Source organism: Papilio xuthus, unplaced genomic scaffold (genome assembly GCF_000836235.2).
Source record: "Papilio xuthus unplaced genomic scaffold, Pxut_1.1 DF824655.1, whole genome shotgun sequence".
Taxonomy (NCBI): Eukaryota; Metazoa; Arthropoda; class Insecta; order Lepidoptera; family Papilionidae; genus Papilio; species Papilio xuthus.
In genome coordinates, this window is record NW_013533994.1 from 1,131,982 (window position 1) to 1,152,684 (window position 20,703).

The following is a 20,703-nucleotide window of genomic DNA, read 5'->3' on the forward strand; positions in this document are numbered from 1 at the left end:
TTTTATACTGTAAAAAAAAAAACAAATTTAAGGCAACAAAATGGACGGAGTGTAGTGGCTGTGCTGATGGTTAAAATTTTGAGAGTTTTTAATTTTAAGCTTTGAATCTCAATGAGACATTACATTGATAATAACTTTTTTCCTTTATCGAACTTTTGAGATTTTGATCGTTTGTTATTGGACTTTTCGCACAGTTTATCATTTGGGAATATGGTATCCATTTTGTGATCAACCGTGTTGTGTGGCGCTTTTAGTGAGTATTAACTACTTGTTATGAAATAAAGATTTTTACTTCATTATAGAAATAACTCTTTATATTACTTTTGTTTTGTTATGTTAAGACTTTCTGATTTATTGAATTTGACTAGATCCGGTGTTTTATTTAACGTGTCGGGCCTAACATTGTTGTAATTATTTGTTTGATATCTTTAACATATACCTAAATTCCCAACTCAAAGTTAGTTAGATTTGTCGAAATAATATTTAATTTTATGGTGTAAAATGAACGGATGGATCAGCCATCGCCACTTCAGGTGATATAACAGTAAAAACAACTATTTAGATTTGGTTTTATATAAAATAGCAAAAATGTTCGTCAAGATGTACGTTATTTAAGCAACAAAATATGATATTGGAATATGGCTGTTTGAATATCAAGATTTCAAATATTGCAGTTTAACTAAAAGGGAAAAGTTGTATCGCTATATGTTCTATTCTATCATAAGCGTATAGCTTTTCCCCTTGGTTTTACTCGCTCTAACAACTGAGAAGCTTAAGAAGATTCCATTGAAAAAGTGGTTCTAATTTTGGGGTGTATAACTATTTGGTATGAATATTTTTCTTTTACTTTTGTTTAATAGTAAACAAAAGTAACTAGTAAAAGTTTGTATTTTTTGTGGTTCCATAATCTAAATAAGTAAGCAGACAAAAAATAAAAATTAAAATGTCTACTTAGGTATAACATTTACTTCTAGTAAAAATAAAATAAACTTGATACATAACAGCATATTTAAAAAAAAAATGTATTTGAACCTGAGTACATGAAATAAACCTATCTATTTTAATAAAGTTTAACATTAACTAAAACAAGATAAATACTGCCAATGAATGCCTTCTGATTTTAAATTTTTATGTGAATTGTAAAGACACCTTATTAATTTAAATTAGGCAGTTGCTTGTTCATTAATAACTTCCTGCCACTAGGGTGGTTTATTACAAAGTGCTAAAATATAATATGTCACTCTTGATGAAAAATGGGAAAAATGTGAACTGTGAATTTTAGTTACTATAAGAACATTTTTAGGACTCTTTAACTCCCTGTTTTTAGGGATAAATAAATTTACAAAACCTTTATTTAAAAAATGATGATTGTCATGGTAATGTTTACTTAAACAAATTTTTGAAGCATGGCACTTACCGCATGAGATGACAAAGACCTAATAATTATAACTCACGTCAAACCTAAGTAGAAACTTCACTTTGTTCTATCTTTATTATTTCTTGTTTATATAGGCCCTTTGAACACAAGGCAATGTGAATCGTTGACACTAATATTTTGTGGTTCATTGCGAGTATCATGTTGCATGCTCTCTATACACATAATGTGGAATCATCTATGTGAGTTGTCTGTTCGTTCAGTACAAGTATAGCAACTACATTTTAACTCTAAAGATTTTCTATAGCATCTTACAAGTTGTGACTTGGCACGACAATCTTGACAAACAATTTCCGAGCATCTGTTTTTGATGAACACAGATAGATATGTCGGTGTCATGCTTTATGTTCGAACATCTATGACATTGCATTGCGTAAGTCGCTTAGCGACAAAAATCGCCGAGTTTCAAAGATTTACGTTGTCTTGACCGTGGACCTTACATTTCACTTATTAACAAAATTTACCTATTACAATTGGTAACTTTTATGGTAATACAAAGTGTATATAAGTGCATAATTAAATTTATGTAGCATTTAAAAAAAATATATTGTAGAATAGCATTAAGTAACAGCTAAGTGACAGGTTTGCCAGTGATAGCTATAGAAATATAACACATCATTATTTCGAAATTATTATTGATATTAATTGGTTGTCTGAGATGATTGACATCAAATATTAAAATTTAATTATAATTAATTACACATTCTCATACATTATAAATGTTTATGTATAAGGACTACTTATAAGTAATCAATTCATTCATATTTGGAGTAAATCTTAATTTTTTATCTAATGTATGATTTCATATAATAACACTCAATAATAATATCATAACAACTTTGTAACATAATTGTGAGCATCTTATGTAATAATGCATTAGGTCTTTAACACTCAATTGTTCAATACTCTAACAAAAAGTTTGATTTAAATTTATGTATTTTTTGATTATAATTATGTATTAATTGATTCAATCAATATATTTTTATAAAATTTCATAAGTTATTGTTTCACTGAGTTCATTTAAAAAGTGTGATTTTATTTTATTGTCAATTATCTTTTTATTTTCAATATCAATATCACTTAAGTATAAATATTGAAACAATGAATATGTAGTCATGCTCTGTATAGTTCATAAACATAAATGTCCTAGGTCTTATAGTTTGTTGCAAATTGCTTGATTGACTTGACAATTGTTAGAAAAAAATAACAAAATAACTTTATACAAACATTTTAGGTTTATTTTGGTACATTGTAAAATTTTCACAGTTATTTCTTATTAACTTAGTGTAATAATGTGATTGTTCATGAGCATAAAAATACACTTTATTATTTGCTATACCTTACAAGATTATGTCTTTAGATACATAAATACCTTTAATGCTTTCAAAAATTAAATTTTATTATTTTTCTTTTGAAAATTGAAAATAGAAAAACAGTGAATCCCTCTGTTAAAATTATATGAAACTGATTTAGATTACCCAAAACATTAAATGAAAATTAATTATTGCATTATGCACCAGCTTGTAGTCTATAAAAATGTAATGTCAGTGACAGTTTTTGTGTACTAAAATGTGTATTGCTTTTTAATTTTACATTGTTATTTTAAGTTACATTAGTTAGTAAAAAAGGTTGAACAGTAGTTCAGGAGTAGTGCTAAATTGTCAAACTAATCCAGTTATTTTCAACAAGCAATTGGTGTATTGTTACAACTTAATAATGTGTCACAATATGATTTGACTTACACTGAGACAAAACCAGACTTAGGACAATCGTTTGAAAATTATTCAATAACCTTACACAAGCATACTAGATATGAGAGTCCTATCATCTAAATTTGTTACAGATAAAGATGGGAGTATCAACTGATCATGAGATCACTCTACACAAGTTCTTTATTATTCACTCTTAAAGAGTGATGGACTCATATAATTTATTTGGTGATGATGGAAGCGGTATGTTGGAAGGACTTACTGACCTTGGTGGAGGAGACAGTTTTGCTGGTAGCTCATCATCTGTGGTAGCCGGAGAGAATAAAGACCCACCAGATAATAGGTACTTTTCTTTTCTAGTGTTATTTGCTATAATATAATATTATGGTACTTAAATAATATCACAAATTAGTTACAGACAGGCTTACAGTCAAAGTAGTGTGGCACAGGAAGGATCAATACAAAAACTGGCGTCTTTTGGAAGCGGGAGTGCCCCTGGGCTACCCAGCAGTTCTCAACCAGTACCTAATTCAGGAGCTGGCCCACCTGCACCAGAGTACCATGATTATGGGGGCTATCCAAGACCGCGTCTTCCTCAACCAACTCATGGCCCACTTCATCCATCTCATCATGTACATCCATCGCATTCTTATCCAGGCTATCATCCTGGACCTGACCCCATGTATTCAATGCCAGAACAAGGTTTGTGCAATTTATTACCTATGCTCATAAATTAATATATTTATGTTTAAAAAATATATTTACATGCAAATGAATATTTTTAGGAATTGGTGAAATGGGAGTTTGGCCAGGAGCTCCTGGGGCCAACAGGTATTCACCCATAACTCCTGGCTATAGACATTCATATGAACATCAACAAAAAATGCATCAATATCCTCCACAACAGGTAATATACTTTTTTCAATTTCAATCATCAAAATACATAATAAATTGTTCATAAAGATAATGTCATCTATTTGCTTACGGGAAAGGGGATATTCAGTAAAATAAAATTTAGATAAATATTAAAATACTTTGTTTTAACATATATGTATATATATATTTTTGTAATTTCAAAGACTTCAAGTCTGAGTCTACAAGCGCAAAATGGAGCTTATATACCGAGACAGCCGCATTTCCCTCAGCCCTCGTCACAACAAATTTATGGACAACAGCAGGTATAATATATACAAATCCCTTATGTTACCATAATTTACATGTTTTATTTAAGTTACATAACTTTTTGTGGATAGCATAAAAAAGACATATTTATAATTATATCTTTGTTTTATATTATTGTTATATATGTGCAACATTGAAATTACTCAGTAAATTGATTATAAAATTTGCTTATTTTTATTTCAGAGTTATCCCAATTACACACAAATGCATCCTCCAACTGCAACTAGAATCGGTCAACATCCAACATATCATCAACAGATGGATGTGAATGCTCATCAATATGGTTTACCTCATGGGCAACAGAATCACCCTGCCATACCCCAACATCAGTCTCATCAAAATATGGCAAGTCACACTGGTGGCATTCCATCTGGAATTCAAAGTCATCCAAATGCTCATTTACATCATTCAGGAGCACCTTCTATACATCATGTATCTCGCCAACCTCCAGTTCCATCCTCTACTGTTGGTCCATCACATGTTGTATCATCTCAGATGCCTTATGCATCACCTCATCATGCAGTTCCCATGAATTATCAACCTCATCAGATCCAACATCCTCTAGACGTGAATGTAACTAATCAATACAATCCCATAAAGCCACCTGGTATAGAATCTGGTAGTCCTCAGTATCGCCCGCCCTTCCCACAGTTATCGCCACAAATTTCACCACGCGCTCAGGTGTCTCCACGCCAACAGCCACAACCTCAATTATCTCCACGTCCCGTTATGTCGCCCGTAAAAGGACCCAGCGCTTCACCACATGGACCTCGAAACTTGGTTCAATCACCAGTTTCTTCCGGTGCTCCACCGGTTTCCGGATCATTTACGACTCAAAATACACTCCAAGCTTTAGAACAAATGGTTTTACCATCTGGTGGTGACTATCCCTATCAAAGAACCCCATCATCTCCAGCAGTAGGACACATTTCTTCATCGCCCTCACAATGGAATCAAAACAAATTACCGACACAAATAAACGTTGGTCATATGGAAGGTGATCAATCTATTAAAAATTTGGAATCTGTGGCACCAGCAAATACTTTAAAATCTGATTTGGCCAAAAATACATCTTTGATTGTACCAACAGAACAAAAATCTATTGAAAGGACATGTCCAGAAAATGAAAAACAGATGGATACAGTAAACAAATCACATACATTCATTCCACCATCAAATATTACAAATGTTCCAAAAGAAAATATATCATTAAATAATCCAAACAATTCTTCAATGACGCCATCTTCTATGAACCCATGTGTTTCTGTTGACGAAACAGAGAAAAGCGATAGCCAAATTCAAGGAAATCAACCAGCGGAAACTATTTGTGAACCTAAACTAGGAAATCCCAAAGATACAGAAAAGACTGATGTGTCCGCAGATTTACCCAGTTGTAATGAAAATAAAGATATTCAGCTTCAGACAATGGATAAACCCACTAAGACACTGGGCAACGATCAGATAAGCCACATGACTTCTTTACCATCCTCATCTGTGTCAAATATTAGCTCAGTTGACAATACACAAGCGAGTAGTCCACAAACAATTAATACACCTATAAGCCATGTACCTATAAATACTACAAGTAATAGTGCAAATCAATTTGAAAGTTCGCCAATTAATAATGTGACTAGAAATCAAGGATATGCAAATAATACGTTTCAAAGTGTTACAGGAAATGTTCAGAATATTATGTCTGAACCTATTTCAGCTAATATGGTTACAACTGCATCAACAAGCCTGCAAAGCAATCAAACTCTTAACGTAACTTCCACCTTTCCTAGTGGACCTCCGACTGGCACACAGACAATACCCAATGGACAAAATAATCTTCCATCTACTCATACAATGCATGGCAATATTCCCAACACCGTGTCGTCGAGTATACCGGGTCACAATACGCAAGGTAACTTAACTTGCCTACCGCCTACATCTGTCAATATTATAGGAAATATACAAGCTACTATACCCAATCCCCCTACCAATGTATCCAATGTTCAAACAAATGCTCCTACCAATGTACCAAATATCCAAGTAGGAATGCCAATGGGTGTTCAAAATGTTCATTCAAACTTGGGACCAACTATGCAAAATCCGCCTAATATTATGTCAAATGTACCTCACAATATGAATCCTAATTTGATAATGATGGGAACAAACACTTTGCCACATCCTGGTATTCCAAATATGTTTGCGGCATCGCATCACCAAGAGAGATTAGCCATTCAACAACAAATACAAGAGATATATTGTTTGCCACCGTCTAATGAGAACCAGGAAAAAGTCAGATGTCTCCAGGAAAGACTGGCAATGTTGCAACAACATGAGAGTAATGATAAATGTAGTGGTGGTCCTAATTGTATTTTACAAAATCCTATTTATGGCACAAAAATGGTTGAAAGTCCTCAGGTTACCAGCACAACAGGTCGCGGACGTGGGAAAGGCCCATCGAAACCTAGAAAACCACGAGTAAAGAAAGAAAAGGTAATTCCTCTATCTCAACCATTGGATCAACTTCCTGTGTCTGAGGATTGTGTAACTGCAGGTACAGGTCTTCAGAGTCATTTAGAATTAGATACTGAAATGACTGAAGATATGTCGAATTTAGACAGCAGTGCAATTTCTATAGACGAACTTAAATTTGGAAAAGTGAAAAAACCGCGTGCGCCACGAAAAAATAAAGAAAGGAAACCAAGGACACCAAAGGAACCAAAAGCTACTAAAGAACCGGGAGAAAAACAAATAAAAGAACGAAAGAAGCGTGAGTCTAAAGATCCTAATGCACCAAAAAGAAAACGAAACGTCAAGAAAGGAATAACAGAAATCCAGGCAGATACTACAACCAGCAATGACTTATTCGAAAAAGATACTTCTTTTAACACTATGATAGATTTCCATGGTGATAATACTGCAACAAACCTCGAACCCGTTAAAAATATTTCACAAATGTCATCATTAGATGAATGTAACGTCACAGACTTTGACGACATTCCTGTTTCAAAAATAGCTATTAAGGATTTGCTCGAAGAAGCAGAAGCCAAACGCGAAACTGAGAAAGACGAAGATGTAGATTTTACTTTTGCGCAGAAGAAAAAGGCATCTAAGAAACGATCATCTGGTGGAGGAAGCTGTAAAAAAATGATAACGAAAAAAACTCCAAGTGGCAAAAAGAAAAGACGAGGCGGATTGATACCCGACTCGGATGGAGAACCCGATGATTTGATGACGACTCCTCCTCCGTCGCCTCCACCTGAAGGCGACGACAGCTTAAAGCGTCGCTCTGCCAGAAATACACAGCGTAAGAAATACACCGACGACGTCATGTTGAGATTGTCTGATGATGAGTTTACTATGGCAACCCCGAAATTAGAAAAAGATTTTGAAGACTCAAATCCCGATACCAAAGACATTCAACGATCGGAGACTACACCAAAACCAAATTACATATACGTTAATACAACAGAAGAAGATTCAATGATTGTTCAGCATGTTCTAGCAAGCCGAATGGGAAAACGAGAACTTAAATCTGAACCACCTGCTGATGAACATAAAAAAGAAGATAAAACTGAAGATTTGGAAGGTGTAAAACCACTAGAGAATAAACAATTACATGATGAAATAGCCGGACCCAGTAACGTCAACAATATTACATTGGAAAATCCAAATAATGTCGAAGGAACAGAAATAGTAGAAAATAAAGATAATAAGTTTACCTCTGACAATGATTCTGTTGAAATGAAAAATAAAAAACCAATTATGGTAGATGTTGAAGAGTATTTTGTGAAATATCGTAATTTCTCTTATTTACACTGTGAATGGAAAACTGAAGAAGAATTGTATAAAGGTGATAAACGAATATTTTCCAAAATTAAACGCTTCAAACAAAAGCAAGCTCAACAATTAAATATATTTGAATTATTAGATGATGAACCATTTAACCCCGATTATGTTGAGGTTGAAAGGATTTTGGATATGTCTGAGAATCAAGATCCAGCAAATAATACAGTCGTAAAGCATTACTTGGTAAAATGGAAAAGCTTACAGTATGAAGATTGTACTTGGGAATTAGAAGAAGATATTGATGTAGACAAAATAAAGCAATATAAAATTTTCAGCGAAATCCCATTGAAAGAAAAATGGAAATTCAAAAAGAGGCCATCAGCTGACAATTGGGTACAGTTAAAAGAATCTCCTCTTTACAAAGGTGGAAACACTCTGAGGCCTTATCAACTTGAAGGCTTAAATTGGTTGTTGTTTTCTTGGCATAACAATAGAAATTGTATCCTGGCGGATGAAATGGGCTTGGGAAAAACGATTCAAAGTCTTACATTTGTTAATTCTGTTTGGGAATATGGAATTAGAGGACCTTTTCTAATAATTGCTCCACTTTCAACGATACCAAATTGGCAGAGAGAGTTTGAGGGATGGACTGAGATGAATGTGGTTGTTTATCATGGATCGCAGCTGAGCAAAAGTATGATTCATGACTATGAATTCTATTATAAGGATGCACAAGGTCAGCCAATTAAAGAAATAACGAAATTTAACGTATTAATAACCACGTTTGAAATGATTGTAACTGATTTTCAAGAATTGAAATTATTCAACTGGCGGATTTGTGTTATAGATGAAGCGCATAGACTTAAAAATCGTAATTGTAAATTATTAGAAGGATTACGTCAGCTTCATTTAGAACACAGAGTTCTTTTGTCTGGAACACCTTTACAAAATAATGTAAACGAACTGTTTTCGCTACTCAACTTCTTGGAGCCCTCTCAATTTTCGAGCAGTGATGCATTTTTAAATGAATTTGGACAGTTAAAAACGGAGTCTGAAGTTATTAAATTACAAGCCTTATTGAAGCCTATGATGTTAAGAAGACTGAAAGAAGACGTTGAAAAAACTTTAGCGCCAAAAGAAGAAACCATAATTGAAGTAGAATTAACAAATATTCAAAAAAAATATTACAGGGCTATTTTGGAAAGAAATTTTAGTTTCTTACAGAAAGGTACAGCATCTGCTGCCAACATTCCGAATTTAATGAATACAATGATGGAATTAAGAAAATGTTGTATACATCCATATTTACTTAATGGGGCTGAAGACCAAATACAATTTGATTATAAACAAGCTAATGGAGAAGACAAAGAAGCCTATTATAAAGCACTTATACAATCCTCTGGTAAAATGGTTTTGGTTGACAAATTGTTGCCTAAATTGAAAGCTGGGGGTCATCGCGTTCTAATATTCAGCCAGATGGTCAGATGCCTTGATATTTTGGAAGATTATCTAATGTTTAGGAAATATCCTTACGAAAGAATCGATGGTCGTATACGCGGCAATTTAAGACAAGAAGCAATTGACAGGTTCTCCAAACCAGATTCTGATCGCTTCGTTTTCTTACTGTGTACTAAAGCAGGAGGACTGGGTATTAACTTGACAGCGGCTGATACTGTCATAATATATGATAGTGATTGGAATCCGCAGAACGATTTGCAAGCTCAAGCACGATGTCACCGTATTGGTCAACAAAAAATGGTAAAAATCTACAGGTTGATTTGTCGCAACACTTATGAAAGAGAAATGTTTGATAAAGCTTCATTAAAACTGGGTCTTGACAAAGCAATTTTGCAAAGTATGAATACGTCGCAAGGCAAGGAAGCAGGCTTAAAGCAATTATCTAAAAAGGAAATCGAAGACTTATTAAAAAAAGGTGCTTACGGAGCTGTAATGGATGAAGACAACGCTGGTGACAAATTTTGCGAAGAAGACATTGAAATGATATTGGCTCGGCGAACTCAGGTTATACAAATGGAGTCAGAGAAGGGTTCTACGTTTTCAAAAGCGAGTTTTGCAGCAGCTGATCAAAGATCTGATATTGATATAAGAGATCCCGATTTTTGGAATAAATGGGCAAAGAAAGCAGAAATAGATACTACTGAGAAAAAGGAAGACGAAGATTTAATAGTAACAGAACCCAGGAAACGTACAATTATCAAAAGATATGGCCACGATGATGGTCCCATGGAAATGTCCGATATGGAAGTAACTCCAGATTCTGAAGACGACGAAGAAGGTAAGAAATTAAACACCAAATAAATGCTTCTTAAATAATAAAGTCCCAAAAGGATATTGATTCCTTCCTTAATGCGGATGTTGAACCATTGCGCTTCATAACCAGTTAACAAGATTTAGACAAGATAAATTTATAAAGTCAATGAAAACGAAAAACTGTCTGCTTATTAAGAAAACTATCAAATGTACATAACTTGATTATTAACACGGGATGTCTACCAAGTGGGCTGGTGATTTCTTCGACGCTTCTACCGATCTCAATTTTGAAGCCGTCTTAAGAATCACATACAAGATGCAACAGCCACTTGAGAGAGATTTAAGAAAATATTTATATGATCCTCTTAAGAAGATAAATGACATTAGTTTATGTACATAAATGTGGTTACGAAAAAGTTCTTTACTTTCAGTTTTTTGTTTTTATTTTTAAAGGTTTTTTAGTACATACTTTCCTTTTGTTATTTTGACACTAAATTAAATTAATCATTTTTAAATAACCTTACCTAACAACGTGTGTTTCATAAATTTAACTTCTGGAAACTAAAATTACAACTTTTCTCTTTTATTAATTTACCACTTATGCAACTTTTTGTTTATTTCTGATTTTTATTTTAGGTATAAGCTTAAGAAGCAAAAGGAAGAAAGAGAAGCTGGGTAGAAAAGGAAGGAGATATGCAAGTGATGAATATGTTCCAAGACATGAGGGAATGGCTGTTGATGAAGAGGTAGTTTATGGATCATGGACTAGATCAGAATGTTTCAAGATTGAAAGAGGCTTACTTACTTTTGGGTAAATATCTTTATTTTTAGATATTGAAATTCTTAATTTTGTTAGTGACAATGTGTTTGCATAATGTGTAATATTGTGCATTTATAGAAAATATACCAATTTTTAAAAAAATACAAAGTTTTCTCAACTTTACTATAGATTATACTAAAGATTTTAAATGATTTTTTAGTAGTACATCAATTTAAACAGTTTGAAGTCAGCAAATAATGTAAACGAAACTAAATTGCAAAGTGCTTCAAATAATGTTTGCAGCGTTTAGAAATGTACAGTCAGGCCTCGATAAGTGGGAGTCCAAGAGACCGGGATATGGATGGCTTATGGAGGTTTTTCTCTAACTGAAGTTTCTCGATTATAGCAACTTCAACAGGGTTTCCAAATAAAAGCAAAAATGTTGAATTGACAATATCGGGATTTTTCCCTATTTCTGGATATGTAAATATTAAATGATTAACAATTTCGTATATGTTATTTAAAAATTAAAAAAAAAATTAAATTATGTTTTATGTGATTTTGTTTATTCTATGTTAATTTTGAAATGCATCTGATAGAGCAATAATGACCCATCAGCAAGTTGTTCTACATATTTAATGACTTAATTAAAAAAATGTTTATTTTATTTTACAGATGGGCGCGATGGGAAGAAATTATAGATAAAAATCAGTTTAGAAAAGGTTGGACACTGCCTGTGATTGAAGACTGTGCTCGAATTATTGTAAGTTTTTAAAAAAATGGTAAAACAAATTTTATATAATATATGTTTTATTGGTTAACTTCGCGGTTTAATTAGTTATGACTGATAACATCAAAATTGATGATAATTTATTTCAATTTTCTGTATGGGACCCCATGGAGTACCTATATTTATTTTTTCATGATATGTGATTATGAATAAAGAACACATCAATATATTATGTTCCTTTACTGTACCAAATTATAAATAAAACAAAAAATGACCCACTGGATGTATGGATGTTTATTACCACATAACTCTAGAAGGGCTGAATCTGGATGAAATTTAGAACACGGCGAGAGATTAGATTCTGGAGTAGTGTATAGGTTATTAACTAACATTTTCTAAATTCTATGCAGACATAGGTGCGATTGAGAGCTCTACTAGCTTTGTATTGTTTTTTTGTGTATTAATGTTTGTCACTATTTTTTAATGCTTCCACCAGTTTTCCAGATGAAATTTATAAACAATAGTTGCAAATGTCAATCAGTGACATGTGCTTATACCCATATCTATAGCATACTAGATAAAATAGTTTATAAGATGCTTAGGATAACCTAATGATGACTTGCCATGCTAATACCGAGAAAGTTTGAGACTTTCACTGAGTTCAAAGAATCTTTTCCTGAACAACCAAAAAACATTTTGATTTCATTTTTCTGTATAATTCTTGTGATAATCCTATTTTTTAAATTTCAGGTATTATATTGTTTACGTCACTATAAAGGTGACGAAAAGATAAGAAATTTCATATGGGATTTGATAGAGCCCTGTGAAAACGGTGAAGTAACTATTTCTAGAAATCATAGTGGCCTTCATAATCCTGTACCTCGAGGTAGAAATGCCAAGAAAAAGAATCGCCTTAAGGAAGTTCCAAAGTTAAACGATCTTCAAAAATGGGAAGATCCATGTCATTGGAGTTCAACAGATAAATATGACTGTGAGGCCTACCTGGAAAGTAGTTACAAAAAACATTTATTTCGACATGCTAACAAGTAAGCTTATATTATTACTATTGGTAATGAAAAAAAAGGTAGGTTATTAATTTCTTATCATTGGATGCCAGTGGCATAGGATAAGTGTGATGGCCGCTAATTTAGTGATAACTTGATGTATTTTATATGTAGCTGTTACATGAAACTTATTCAATTCTTTTCATCCATTAAAATCATTGAATCCATAGCATATATCTATAAATAGCAGTCACTTTGCTTACAATACATTCTGGTGTAAGCCCTCATATTGATGTAAAAAAAATAGTTTTAAATAAGTACAGACTTCTATAGTTAACATTTACATTTTTGTTGGATTTAATTTTATAAATCGTGATTTATAATCGTAATCGATCGTAAATAATTGTGATTTATAAAATTAAATCCAACAAAAATGTACATGTGGCTGATTTAACAATCAATTTATTACAATATTTTTGTTTGATTTCAGAGTATTATTGAGAGTTCGAATGATGTACTATATTAAACATGAAGTAATCGGCGACTATGCTTCACAGATAGAGAGTGGTGTACATGCCAGGTAAGGAATAAATATAATTTTCTTAGACATTAATCAATTACGGAAAATTGTATCAAAATTCACAGTAATTAATATAAAAAATAAAATATCTGTTTTATAAGTGAATTTTATAAATATAAGTGAAATTTTATAGATATATACAATGGTTTATCTGTTTGGTTCATTTTAGTTCTTTGGCAATGCGTGTGCCGCGCGGAGTGGACAGCACACCACCAAGGCTGTGGTGGGACACTGAATGCGATGTTTCCTTGCTCGTCGGAACGTACATCCACGGCTATGAAAACTATCTTGCCATGCGATCCGATCCACAACTTTGCTTTGTGGACAAGTTGGGCCCACCCGATGATGCAGAATGTACTGATATCAAGTAAGTTGGAAAATAATTATACTATCCTAACTAATATTAATGTGTGCGGAGCCGTATACAATAAATGCTATTTTAAGATGATTAGTTTATGGCTTAAGCTTTATACTATTTCATTAGCAAAGGACAGATGACCTTCGGATATTTATACGACCGATGTATAGGTACGAACTAAGATGTTAATTAAAAATATAACAGGAGCGAGGAACGCAAAGTGCGTGGAAGTGTAGTCGGTGACGAAGACTGCACAGACGAGGTGTCAAGCGGCGCGGGAGCCACGTCGCCTACGGCTTCGCCGCGTCCCGACATGGACGAGGAGGCGCGCGGCACGCACCTCTGGCCATCCATGCAGGACCTCAACACGCGCCTGCGTCGCCTCATCACTGCCTACCAGCGCAACTACAAGCGCGAGGAGCTCAAAATGCAGCAGCGAGCCAAGGTTGCTCATTACATGATCAATTTAATCACTCATTTTATAGCAAATTTTTTACTGAAACAATTTTAATAGCTTAATGAAGGATATTAATATAACGGGTCTGTAGAATACAATACTAATCAAAATATATGTTGTTGGAAATTGCACGTAATAAATTTATAAAAAGCGTGCGTGCGGCCACCTGAAATCGCTGAAATAGTGAAGTGACCGTTGCCCATAGACATACGCAGTTGCATATGCGTTGTCTACTTTTAATCGAAGCAGGAGAGGATGCACAGAAAGAAAATATTTTCCCTTCCTATGCATCCTCTCATCCGGAAAGTCCAGTTCCACTTCCCATCCCTTCTTTATAAGAAAAAGGATGGGAAGTGAAAGAGGACTAAATTAGGCATGTCTTCTGTGTGTTTGTGGTATTTCACCAGGTGAGCTGGGCCAATTCGTGCGAAGATTTTAAAGCGGGCTCTATTACTGTTAAAATTTACTGTTATTTTTGTACTTTACAAAAGTGTAATTATGTCATTTAGGTCATCCGGTGGCTCTTTAAATTGATATTTTCTGTTATTTAGATTAGTGAAATGTTAGCACATTGACACACAGGATATTTGTTTAATTTTAATTAATATCTATAAGTTTTACTCTCTGAACTACCCTAACATTCCTGTTATATTAAAGATGGAACGAAGAGAGCGAATGGACCAACTTGCACGCGACGAGGTGTCACAGTGGCGGTGGACCCGAGCTGATGAAGAAGCGTTCCGTCGGACCGTTGCATCTTACGGAGTCGAATTTGACCCGGCCACTAAAAGCCTACGCTGGAATCGCTTTAGATCTTTGGCACGATTAGATTCGAAGAGCGATGACGCACTAACCGATTATCTTAAAGCGTTTATGGCTATGTGCAAACGACAGTGTGGATTGTCAGTCGGAGAAGCGGAGTTGCCGACGAGAGCTGACCTTAAAGCGGAACCTATTGGCGAAGAAAGAGCAATCGCAACATTGGAAAGGTATTAACATTTTATCACATGCAAACTTATTAGTTGAGACAGTTTATTTAATATGTTATATTAACCGGTAAACTAAATTTAATAGTTTTCGTAAATAGACAATTAAACAAATGAAAATTTGACGTAGAATCGATTTACTCCGTGTGTTGCGGGAGGAAGTGGCTCCGCACCCCGCGCTCGAGGCGCGCCTCGCCCTCGCCGAGCGCTCGCTGGACACGCCGCCCTGGTGGCAGCCCGCGCGCCACGACAAGCTGCTCGTGCTCGGCGTCTGCAAGTAAGTTATTTAGTGCTCACTAAGATGCTTCTCTTAACGTTTTCATTTCGGTCATTGAATTCAGGACATTCATATATGTATTTTTAACACTAGAACTATTCCATCCCAAAACTATTTAAATCTAGAATTCAGCATTGTAATTCAGCATTCATTTGAGTAACTTTGTAATATTATTGTGTGGTAATAAATATAATTTACTGATACTTTTCATGTTTTCGAAACAGGCATGGATTGGGCGATACATATAACAAAATCTTTTGTGATTCAAAACTACCATTTAGTGATTGTGCTAAAAAATGGCAATCAAAATATAAAAGTAGTAAAAAGGATACTGAGAAATTATCCTCAGACGAAGAAGAGAAAAGTAATTATGAGGGTATTAATGAAACCCGTATGTCCCTTCGACGTAGCAAACGCACTTCAAATGTGTGTGATCGCGATACAGAAGAAGACATGGATGCCTTAAGTGAGCTTGAAACGTTAGCCAAATTGGGCCGCGTGGAGGAAACATTGTCACCCGAATTATGGTTCTCAGAGAGAGCGTTAGAAACAAGGCTACATCATATTGCGCACGCTGTACAAAATTGTGAATGGCCTGGGACATCGCTTCCTCATAAATCTAGTGAATCTCACCCACAGGCAGAGACACAAGACGAGCGCAAGCAGAGCCAGAAACGTCACATAGCTATCGATGTAGAAACCGAGCGCGCCAAACTACACGCTTTACTGTCTTCGCCTCAAGCAGCGCATACGCCTAACCGCGAAGTTCACAGGGGAAGCGGTTCCAGTGTTAGTGGAGTTACTTGCGTCACTCACACTGATCGAGACGACGCGTCGAGTGACTCGGGTTCACGACGATCCACTCCGGCACCGCCGCCGGCGCATCAACGCATAGCGCCGTCGCCGGCACCGAGCGCCACGGCCGCCTCGCCGGCGCCGACCACGCCCGCGGCGACCGTGGCATCCGCTGCATCGGCTGCGCCTGTCGACCTGTCGGCACCTCTTGACCTCAGCGAAGCTCAAGACTTCTCCATAGGCCGACGAACGCCACAAACTAGTGAACAGCCGGCTGTTGCTACTCCACCTCGCAGTCGACTTGACGATACTTTGACTAGACTAATGAAGAGGAAAAATGTGGTAATTTTTGTTTTTATTTAGATCGTACATGCTCTAGTATCATGTTAATTAGATCCACATGTAATAATACAAATATGTTCTACTACTAGTAACTCTTACTACTCGCCTACCTTGCGCCTTGCGGCTGCCGTCCTAGCGGACTCATTATGTGAGATTATCTAGGACTACACGACAAAGAGCGGGCACACAACCGTCTAACATATTCGGTATTGTCGGGCGTCATTGGACGATGTTCTTTTATCAGTCATAGATAGTGCGATGATTGTTTGTGGATAGGAATAAAGCTTGCTAAGGAAAATTAAAAACTTTTATGATGGTGCCACAATCCCGAAATTGCAACACTCAACATCTACATCAGTACGATTTCATTCTCCGATAAATACTTCAGAGCCATTTTACGAATTTCTTTTTTGACGCTTCCTTTTTCACCTGTATCTAATTTTATTGACTTTCCTGATATCTGAAATGGGTTCACAGAAAACGGTTCTCATAATTATGTAGTGTTTATTCCGATTAGTTTTATATATATTACAATAATTTATGTTTAGTATACATAATTAAAAGCGTATGTTTTTAATTGTTTCTCGGGATGAAATATTCATATTTGCTGGTAATTTAACAAGGTCGTCTGGAAGAATCGAGTCGTTATAAATTTGACAAATTTAATGATTGTATAGTATATTAATTTTTATTTATTTTTAACAACTGAATAAAATCATCATTTTAATTTTACAGCCTGCACCTGAACAAATATTTGGAAAAGAAAAGAAGAGGAAAAAACTAGATGAAATTGTACTTGGTTTGTCAGCAGCTAAAGGTCAACAAACTTCAACTCTTGCTCCTACTTCTCCATTTGACCCACCGCGTAGTCGAAGCTCATCGATACTACCTGAAGTGACAGTTACACCAGCAGCACCTCCGACTACTGCGAGTACACCGCCTGCCCAAAAACCTTTTTCTGTGACTGTCACTAATGTGCCATCGCCTCACGCCTCTTCGAAAGAATTGTCATCATTTTTACAACAATCCCTTGAACAAGGTAATAAAACTCAGAAACCAGTGACTTCGTCGATGCCCATAAAATCATACTCACATGAAGCTAAAGTGAACAAATGGTTAGCTGAACAGCAAGCAAGTGCTGATTCCCGCCGACGCGGAGTACCTCCTCGTCTTGCTCCCGATGAGCATGTGCCTGTTATTCATCGTGTTACCGGAAAACGAATAGTTGGCCACAAGGCTCCCCAATTAAAACATTTAGCCCAATGGATAGCAGAGAACCCAATGTATGACATTGATTCAAAATGGACAGAAGGCATAAAAGAACATGTAAAGTTACCACAAGATGTAAGAAACCAAAGACATTCCCCAATGCAATCGACAAGTTCTCTACCCGATCGCAAAAAAGGAAGACCTCCAACTCTAGACACTTCCACATCCAATGTTCTATCATCAAATCCACATTTGAATCAAAGTATGGCCGGTTTAAATCCTTCACTTTTGGCTAGCCTATCTAGCTTAAGTGCATTCGATCCAAAGACCTTAGCCGCAACTCTGTCTAATTTAACTGGTTTTGATCCAAAACTCCTCTCTAGCCTCAGTAGTTTTGACCCAAAGAACAATCCACTTCTTAACTCGTTTAATAGTATGCCTAATTTATTAGGTAATATAACAGGAGGTAATATTTTCGCAAATTTGGCTGGGTTAGGCCTTCCTGGATTTTCTTCTCTTGATATAAATACTCTAAGTGGATCAAGTACATCTGGAGATAAATCAAAATCTAGAAAATCGACAGAAACTAGCGGTGCGTCGACTTCAAAGGCGGCTAACTCTCAGTTTCCCTTTGTATTCCCTAACCCTAACATGCTGTATCCACAACTGGGCTTAAGTGGCTTATCGCCTTTTGGTGTACATTCCGGCATGTCTTCTGCATATGACGCCTTAGGGCTTTTGAGTAGCAATTTGGCAGCAAGCTCTAGTGGAACAACATTGCATACTTCGAGTCATAATTCACGAACTGGTGCAAAAACGACGACACCCCGATCATCTACCGTAGTAACTAACTCTTCAACATCAAGACAACAAAAAGTGACCGATCGGCAGCAGTCCAGTCATTTGCCTCAAATATTACTACCACAAGATCCCTATCTCCTGGAAACATTGTCAAAGCAAACCTTGAGTTATGATGCAGCATTGAAAGCAGAAGCTAAGCAAAGAGCTCGCGATATCGATAACAGTGATAATACAGCAACTGATTTGTCTAAATCGGATAAAAAGAAAATCTCTTTTGATTCAACGCGACCTTATGTTCCTCCTGAATTTGCAGCTGTTCAAGAAAAGCTTTTAAAAGGCGATAAAAAAGATATTGATATAAGTAAAATGCTTTTAGAACAAATGGCTTCAGGTGCCTTAAGCGCAAGTCTGGTTAGTTCTGCCGAAGCTAAGAGAAATAAAGATAATGAGAAAGATTCGTGTGATAAAAGTAAATCTACTGCAGATTATTTATCGAGACTTGCCAACGAAGATAGCATTGCTAATTTGACACTTGCACATAAACGAACACTCGAAGAGATTCATAATGAGCCTGAAAATTTAGCTTTACAACCATCTGCTAAAAAAGGTAAAGAAAATCCGAATTCAGAAATACTTACAAATGTAGACAAACAATCTGATCACTCTACACATACTGGAGAAATGGATCTCGAAGACTTAATCGCTCCATCAACCGTCATTAAAACTGGAATGAAAGCAAGCGATTTTGAAATGAATAAGCCGGGCGATTCCTCGTCGCAATTAATGTCATTGAACATAGACAAGGATGACAAACAATTTAAGCACGGCAATGTAGGCATTGATGAAAGCGGCGTTCACGGCAGTGACGATAATTCATTGATTCTTGATTGCACAAATAATGTTACTGACACTGACAAAAAATTAGATGTAGGACATGATGAAAACAATTCCGAACTGCCTTCTAATGATAACACAAAAAAAGGAAACAGAAAAAAAGGTCGGAAATCTTCCGAAGAAAATGTAACGGCAGGACCACGTCGTGAGTTGCGTTCTAGTGCTGGGCGTCTATCAACAGACGGAACTTGTCATTGACTGAATATTTAATTCATGGTTACATTCAGGGGTTTCCCAGAAACACCCGGATTCATAATCTGAAATAAGGCCTAAATATTTTGTTAATCTAAATGAATATTTTACTTCCGTTACACTTAATAGTATTATTTTGCATTGATAATTTACAAATGTAACAAAACCGGGAGATTTAAAAACAAAAAACGGTAACAACAAGAGTTTACGTTTATCTTTATGATTATTTTTTAATAATTCTTGTAATTGATGACTATGTGACACATAACACGTCACATTTAAACTAAACTCGTGCTACGAGTAGGCTTTACTAATTTTACATTTTACGAAATCGTGGCAGTTTTGATTTTTATCAAATGAAATATGAAATCTGATGTCTTTGTTAATAAAAATTTGAGAAATGTATATTCAATACATATTAAAATGATTATGAACTTACTGCGGAATGATGGCAATCATATGAATCTTACAATTTATTAATAACTTGAATTTTAAATGTTGATTTTACAGGACCCATGTAAGATTTACAATAAATTTATTTTTCCTAAATGGATCGTTATAAGACTTAGCATAGCTATTTTAAGAGGTTACTGATAATCTAAACCATTTTGTTATTAAAAACCCTATTATTATATTATTGTTAGAAGACTGGATACTCCACATGCATTTTGAGTCTATGAATTTCATTATTCTATTAGTTTTATTAGTATCAATAACATAACCTCCTTCTTTTTGAAGTGATCTAAAATATCTTCAATTTCTATAACCAAACCATATTATTTTCTATGTCACGGGCACTCCAGTTTAAATCTTTTCGTTACTACTTTGAAATCTATGGCTGGGTCGGAGGGATAAGTAATATCTCGATGCTTCCCATGGCCGTATGGAATGGAATATAATCATACCGGAGTTTATCTAGACCTCTTGTATGTTCTTACATT

At 35.2% G+C, this 20,703-nt stretch overlaps 1 protein-coding gene across 2 annotated transcripts; it reads left to right on the plus strand.

Moving 5' to 3' along the window:
* Window positions 1-17: 17 nt before the first annotated feature.
* LOC106127573 (chromodomain helicase DNA binding protein kismet) lies at window positions 18-20,656 on the plus strand. Of its 2 annotated transcripts, none has more exons than XM_013325673.1 (16): window positions 18-253; window positions 3,279-3,487; window positions 3,557-3,846; window positions 3,930-4,051; window positions 4,224-4,322; window positions 4,510-10,402; window positions 11,014-11,188; window positions 11,813-11,900; window positions 12,618-12,913; window positions 13,362-13,451; window positions 13,621-13,818; window positions 14,014-14,254; window positions 14,924-15,255; window positions 15,383-15,529; window positions 15,754-16,666; window positions 17,402-20,656. In XM_013325673.1, the coding sequence occupies exons 2-16, from the start codon at window positions 3,351-3,353 to the stop codon at window positions 19,766-19,768; spliced, it is 11,388 nt and encodes a 3,795-aa protein (XP_013181127.1). In that variant the 5' UTR covers window positions 18-253; window positions 3,279-3,350; the 3' UTR covers window positions 19,769-20,656. The 2 variants fall into 2 exon arrangements, with proteins under 2 accessions (XP_013181127.1, XP_013181128.1); XM_013325674.1 differs by having other exon boundaries at window positions 3,563-3,846.
* Window positions 20,657-20,703: the final 47 nt, after the last annotated feature.